The 6,884-nt window shown below is 36.9% G+C and overlaps 1 protein-coding gene across 4 annotated transcripts in view; it reads right to left on the bottom strand.

Annotated features, from left to right (window-relative positions):
* Nucleotides 1-698: 698 nt before the first annotated feature.
* The window catches only part of Il13ra2 (interleukin 13 receptor subunit alpha 2), a 60,481-nt gene continuing 54,295 nt past the window's right edge, over nucleotides 699-6,884 (bottom strand). For all 4 annotated transcript variants that reach the window (XM_078034351.1, XM_040284569.2, XM_005323335.5 and 1 more), the window contains exons 10-11: nucleotides 2,279-2,394; nucleotides 699-1,017 (exon numbers count right to left, since the gene is read on the bottom strand). In XM_078034351.1, the coding sequence (XP_077890477.1) occupies nucleotides 967-1,017; nucleotides 2,279-2,394 (167 nt within the window). In that variant the 3' untranslated portion in view covers nucleotides 699-966. The remainder of the gene's footprint in view (nucleotides 1,018-2,278; nucleotides 2,395-6,884) is intronic.

Below are 6,884 nucleotides of genomic sequence, written 5' to 3'. Positions count from 1 at the left end.
TTTATTTATTTATTTATTTATTTATTTTCTAATGAGGTACTGAAGATCAAACCCAGTGCCTCACACATCCTAGGCAAGTGCTTTACCACTGAGCTACAACCCTAGCCCCCAAACCTGGCTCTTGATTGTAATCTGTAGTCCATTATTCCCTAAATTTTAAAGCAACTGTCTACACCTCGGTAGTCTACACTGACATAGACTCTGAAGTTTGTTTATACTTTTAAAAGGATTCTTACCAATTTCGCAGACTTTTGCCTTTTGGTCCTTGAACCAAACCAAAATAAAACACAAACAAAAAAAAACCCCACACCGTCTGAAATTAGGAAAGGCTGTCTGCTCTTAGTATGGGAAATTCCCAAGCTTTTCCTTGTAGTTTATGACCTCTGAATTTCTCAAATATGATCCCTAGTCATTTCTTTATTTTCAGCCTTAAAGCACTGCATTCTTCCCACTTTTTTCTTTCATGAAATATGAAGCACATACTTAGGACTATGAATGTATTTAAAACTTTTTGCTTCCAACTGGTCCTCTTCTCAAGTTACTTTTAAAGCCAAATGATCTTATTAATGGTGAATACTTTTGTCCAGAGTGCAATTTAAAACAAGTAAAAAAAACAACAAAAACAAACAAACAACAACAACAACAACAAAAAACCCTCATTTTTCAAAACTCTGTAATATCTCCAGACTCAGGGAAAGTTGGAAAATCATAACACTTTATTAATACATCATTGAATAGAAATTTCACCTATCCCTTGACTTCTCTATGTGCATCACTATCTCTACAGATTTATGAGGAAAACAAAAACTTCATAAAATCCAGTAAATTTACTACTAGCTGAGGGTTTCAGTACTTTAAAACTTATTTAGATGCAACAAAGTTTTACAGTAAGATGTAATCAACATTTGAAGTTCCATTTAATAAAACTCGTTTTAACCTTTAGCCATATAACTAGAAATTGATAAGTCAGCATAGTGTCTCTTGATGAGAAAAAGCTTCTTTTTTTGTGAGAAAAATCTGAAATTTAGAAAGAGCTCTGTTATTAATCAACCCTCAATAATTCAGAGGAAAAAAAAAGCATTCAGCAGACAAAGTGAAGCATTTCATGCTTCAATTTACAACTTCTCCTTAAAGCCCACCAACCCATAGTGATCCCCTCCTCTTCTGAAATTTTATAACATTATCAGTCCAACTCAAATAGCAATTATTTAAAATCATCTCAGAGACGGGGCCTGGTGGCTCACACCTGTAATCCCAGCAACTAGAGAGTCTGAGGCAAGAAGATTGCAAGTTCTTAGCAATTTAGCAAAGAACCTCTACAACTTAGACCCTGTCTCAAAATAAAAAATAAAGTAAAATAAAATAGTTAAAAAAAAAAAAAAAAAAAAAGGACTGAAGACGGGCGTGGTGGCCTGTAATCCCAGTGCCCAGTGGCTCTGGAGGCTGACGCGGGAGGTTTGTGAGTTCGAAGCCAGCCTCAGCAATTTAAAGAAGGGCTAAGCAACTCAATGAGACTCTGTCTCTAAAGAAAATACAAAATAGGGGACTGAGGTTGTGGCTCAGTGGTAGAGCACTCGCCTAACGTGTGAGGCACTGGGTTCTATCCTCAGCACCACATAAAAAAATAAATAAAATAAAGGTATTGTGTCCATCTACAACTAAAAAAAAAAAAAAAAAAAAACTCAGTCAAGTGCCTCTGAGTTCAATCCCTGGTGCCCTCTCTCTCCCCGCCAAAAAGGACTGAAGATAGAACCCATTAGTAAAGTACCCTTGGGTTTAATCCTCAGTACAAAAAAAAGAAAAAAAAGTAGTATCACAGGTTATGTTTTTGCATGGATTTTGCCTCCCCCTACTAGTGCATGAGTTCCAAGGGCAGGCTGCAGGTTTTATCATTTTGACACGTCTCCTACCTAGACCCACACTAGTAGTGTTCTTCACTCTATGACCATTTTCCATCACTCTACTTTCTCCCAATCCTTTGTTTTCCCTGTAACTCTTTCAATGTTCACTAATCTAGAAGTAAATAGTATTTCCTATTCTAAACATGATTCTCCTATTTTGATAAAATTAACACTCACACCAAATTCCAAAATGTACCTTTTAGGTCAATTTTTGGAATTACTATATTTTTCAAAGACATCATAATCTAATCAGCATTAATTGTATACCCACAGTGAGGAGGCAAAGTTATAAAATGTAGGCCCACCAGTTAAAAACAAAGGACATTTTTTTGTTATCTACTGTCTCAATCTAAACATTATAATGTTACACAACTTACCTTTTTCAGTACAGCTTTCTGTTTATACAAAAGCAGACAAGTTGTTAATAAAATAAAAAATGAAACAAAAATAAATGGTATCACAAAAAATACCATAGTTTTCGTCCGTACGCCATCTAGGATTAAAAATCACACAAAAGGGAGACTGTTAGAGGCTTATATCTAATTTTTTTTAACATTTCTTTCTTTTTTTAGTTGTTGTTGGACACAATACCTTTATTTTATTTACTTATTTTTATGTGGTGCTGAGGATGGAACCCAGGGCCTCGCATGTACTAGACAGGCACTCTACCACTGAGCCACAACCCCAGCCCCAGCCACAACCCCAGCCCCTTATAACTAATTTTTGAAATCAAATTATTTTATAAATAAAGTCCTAGTTAATGGTGAAGAGCTGCATTACACCTTGCAACCCAGCAGCCCCTGCTGTGTTTGTCAGTGTGTAGATGCCACAGTGGTATTTCAGTATATATCATTCCATTCATTTGTGAACTACTTGTTTATACAGAACAATTACTTTATTGAGCTGTGGCTTTTTTTCTGGCTAGTATCAAAGATAGAACCCGGGACCTTGGCATGCTAGGCAGTTACTCTATCACTGAGCACCGTCCCCTAGCCCCTGAACTGTGACTTCTTTTAATTTCAATCAGAAAAATAACTACCCTAAGTGCATTTCCTGATCTGCTTCTGTTTAAAATTTGACCTTGTGAATTTTCATTTAAAAATAGCACTGGGCATGGTTGTGCACGCCTATAATTCCAGCAACCCAGAAAGCTGAAGCATAAGGATTGAAAGTTTGAGGACAGCCCAGGAAACCTAGTGAGACCCTGTCTCAAAATTTAAAATAAAAAATAATAAGGGATGGGAATTGAGCTCAGTGGTAGAATGCCCTGGTGTTCAATCTCCAGTATTAAATAAGTAAATAGGATAAAATATTAGTCCAAGTGATTAAACAAATATGTTCTGTAAATCTTTTAACTCTCAGCAAATCAAATGTTTACTTATATCACCTGATGCTGTAAGGAGCAGGAGCTCGTCTTCAATAAAAATATATGTGTGCATGAGGAATGGAGCTAGTCTTTTTTTAATAGCAGATAAATTTTTATTCAGCCTCTTAGCTCACAGCATGAGGTAAAAGAAAAACAGTTCTTCTTAATCAATATTTTACAAAGCTATAGTAAAATATTTTACACTTCAGGAATTTATAAGGGATTACATTTCTCAAAAGTTGGGATCCAGTAAACAAATTTTAACTCCTTAAATTTTCTGGTGACCCTTCCTTTATGAAAGTAACAAGTTCTAATTAGCTATATAAATTTTAGGGCCAAGTTTTATCACTGTTGCTGTCTTTAGATTTGAAATGCTGCTATTTCAATCATCATTCAGTGATTCTACTTTAGAAATTAGTTTTGCATTTGGTAGAATCTGGGCATCAGACTGTTCTTTCTTTTCATAAACCCATTCTGATTCAATCTCCAGTATAGCCTTTTGTTCTTTACTCATAGCCAGAAGTGATTTATCTCATCCTCTGATAACTTGGACTATTCCAACCTTAAAACTTGAAGGCTTGACATTTTTCTTCTTCTTTGGACTCATTTGAATATTAGTATCAACAACAGTCCTTTCCTGTAGTGTTCTAGTGTACCAACAATGAACATCTCCCTTTTTCAGAAAAGTTGATTTTATTCCCTGCCCCTTGTGTGTATGTGTATGTGTGTCGGGGAGAGGGGCAGATACTAGAGATTGCACCCAGGGCCATGATTCCATTAAGCCACATCTCCAGCTTTTTGACACAGGGTCTCTCCAAATTTACTGAGGCTGACCTGGAACTTGAGATCCTTCTGACCCAGCCTCCCGAGTCACTGGGATTATCGGCCTGTGCCACCACACCTGGCTATCTCCCTGTTTCAGAACAGATTCTGTGATTTGGATGGTCCCTCATCTGGAGTCTCTTTCATACTTGCTTTCTTTTGAGTTAAGCTTCACATTTTTCACTCGCTGGAATATTTATACTTTTGGCATCACTAAAATGCTTACTTTCAAAAAGATGGTAATAGACTGTAACTAAATGCCCTTATTAGCTATTTGGCTACAATTTCAGTGTTTCCTAGTAAATTATGCTCTTCAAGAAATGACTGTGAGCCAGGCATAGTGGTGCATGCTTGTAATCCCAGGGGCTGAGGAGGCTGAGGCAGGAGGATCACAAGTTCAAAACCAGTCTCAGCAAAAGTGAGGTGCTAAGCAACTTCGTGAGACCTTGTCTCTAAATAAAAATACAAAATAGAGCTGGGGATGTGGCTCAATGGTTCAGTGCCCCTGAGTTCAATCCCTGGAACCAAAAAAAAGTTAAAAAAAGAAAGAAATGACTGTGAGGGTTGGGGTTGTGGCCCAGGGGTAGAGCACTTGCCTAGCATGTGTGAGGCCCTGGATTCAATTTTCAGCACCACATATAAATAAATAAAAATAAAGGTCCATCAACAACTTAAAAAAAAAAGAAAGAAAGAAAAGAAATGACTGTGTGTGTGTGTGTGTGTGTGTGTGTGTGTGTGTGAGAGAGAGAGAGAGAGAGAGAGAGAGAGAGAAAATTTTTTAATATTTATTTTCTAGTTTTTGGCGGACACAACATCTCTGTTGTGGTGCTGAGGATCGAACAGAGATGTTGTGTCCGCCAAAAACTAGAAAATAAATATTAAAAAATTCTCTCTCTCTCTCTCTCTCTCTCTCTCTCTCTCTCTCTCTCTCTCTCTCTCTCTAACTCTCTCTTAAAAAAAAAAAGAACTAAGACAACATGATACTCAAAAAATTCTTTGTTCCTAATTTCATTGAAATTCTACTAAGCCAGGTTCCTTGGTGCATGACTGTAATTCTAGCGGCTCTGGAGGCTGAGGCAAAAAGATCGCAGGTTTAAAGCCAGCCTCGGCAATTTAGAAAGACCCTTAGTAATTTAACAAGACCCTGTCTCAAAATAAAATACAAAAAATGGTTGGGGATATGGCTCAGTGGCTGAGTACACCTGGGTCCAATCCCTGGTATTCTCCCCAAAATAAATCAATAAATAAGTATCACTGATAAGATTGTGTATAAACCACACAAAAGGATGTATATTTGAAGGATCTGGTTAAAAACTTGCCATATTCACTTTATACAATGCACTAACTAATGACAAGATGTCATCAAACATAACATTACAGAGTCTCCAGATTTCTAACAGCCATGGCAAAAAATGAAAAATGTAAGATCAAAAATGTTCTTTCTGGCGTTGGGGCTGTGGCTCAGCGGTAGAGCACTCATCTAGTATGAGCAAGGCCCTGAATTTGATCCTCAGCACCACATAAAAATAAATAAATAAAATACGGGGCTGGGGTTGTGGCTCAGAGGTAGAGCACTTGCCTAGCATGCGTGAGGCCCTGGGTTTGATCCTCAGTACCACATAAAAAAATAAAATATATTGTGTCCAACTATAACTAAAACATAAATATTTAAAAATAAATAAATAGGGGCTGGGGTTGTGGCTCAGTGGCAGAGCGCTTGCCTAGCATGTGTGAGGCACTGGGTTTGATTCTCAGCACCACATATAAATAAAGGTCCATCAACAGCTAATAAAATATAAAATAAAGGTATTGTGTCTAACTACAACTATGTTCTTTCGGATTCTGTATATAACTCTTGGTTAACTGAGTTCTACCCTGTCCTGCTTATTTTTTCTCTATAACCCTTAGTGATTATGTATTTGGCTTCTTTGTTTATTGCCTGTTTCCCCAACTTGGGAATAAAATGTAAATTCCATTAATGAACGGATTTCTTTATGGCTGGACATTAAATGGTTGAAAAGAATCTGACACACAATAACTGCTTAATAAGTTTGTCGAATGAAAAGGAACAATACTATCACTATATTCACAGAGAGACAATAGTCAGAGATTTCACTATAGAAGGACCACATGAAAGGAGATGCATGGGTCAAGTGTGGTGGCGCACACCTGTAATCCCAGAGTCTCGGGAGGCTGAGGCAGGAGGATCTCAAATTCAAAGCCAGATTCAGCAATTTAGCGAGGCCCTCAGCAACTCAGTGAGACCTTGTCTCTAATTAAAAAAAAAAAAAGGGCTAGGGATGCTGCTCAGTGGTTAAACACACATGGGTTCAATCTCAGTACCAAAAAAAAAAAAAAGTATGATTTATATAGAAAGGCCAGCATATCTGTATATGTATTTATAGCTGCATCAATATTTATATTCCTGGAAGAGCAATGCTGAGTTGATCTCTTTCAATTTTGAATCATTATTAGCAATTTCTACTAATAAAGCTAATATATTCTGAAGCACTACCATATTTTGCTTCACTTTCTAGGCTTTTTCTTTTATACTGCTGTATAATTTGAATGTTCATGTCATTTTAAATTAGTATTGTAGATGACTAGAATTTTTTTTTTTTTTTGAGAATTTTAGTATTTATTTTTTAGTTTTCGGTGGACACAACATCTCTGTTTGTATGTGGTGCTGAGGATCAAACCCGGGCCACAAGCATGCCAGGCGAGCGTGCTACTGCTTGAGCCACATCCCCAGCCCCAATCATAACTTCTTGTTAGAAAAATATCTCTTAGGCATA

The sequence above is a fragment of the Ictidomys tridecemlineatus genome, chromosome X (genome assembly GCF_052094955.1).
Source record: "Ictidomys tridecemlineatus isolate mIctTri1 chromosome X, mIctTri1.hap1, whole genome shotgun sequence".
Classification (NCBI taxonomy): domain Eukaryota; kingdom Metazoa; phylum Chordata; class Mammalia; order Rodentia; family Sciuridae; genus Ictidomys; species Ictidomys tridecemlineatus.
The sequence above is the reverse complement of the archived record's forward strand: the minus strand, read 5'-3'. Positions and strand labels throughout refer to the sequence as shown.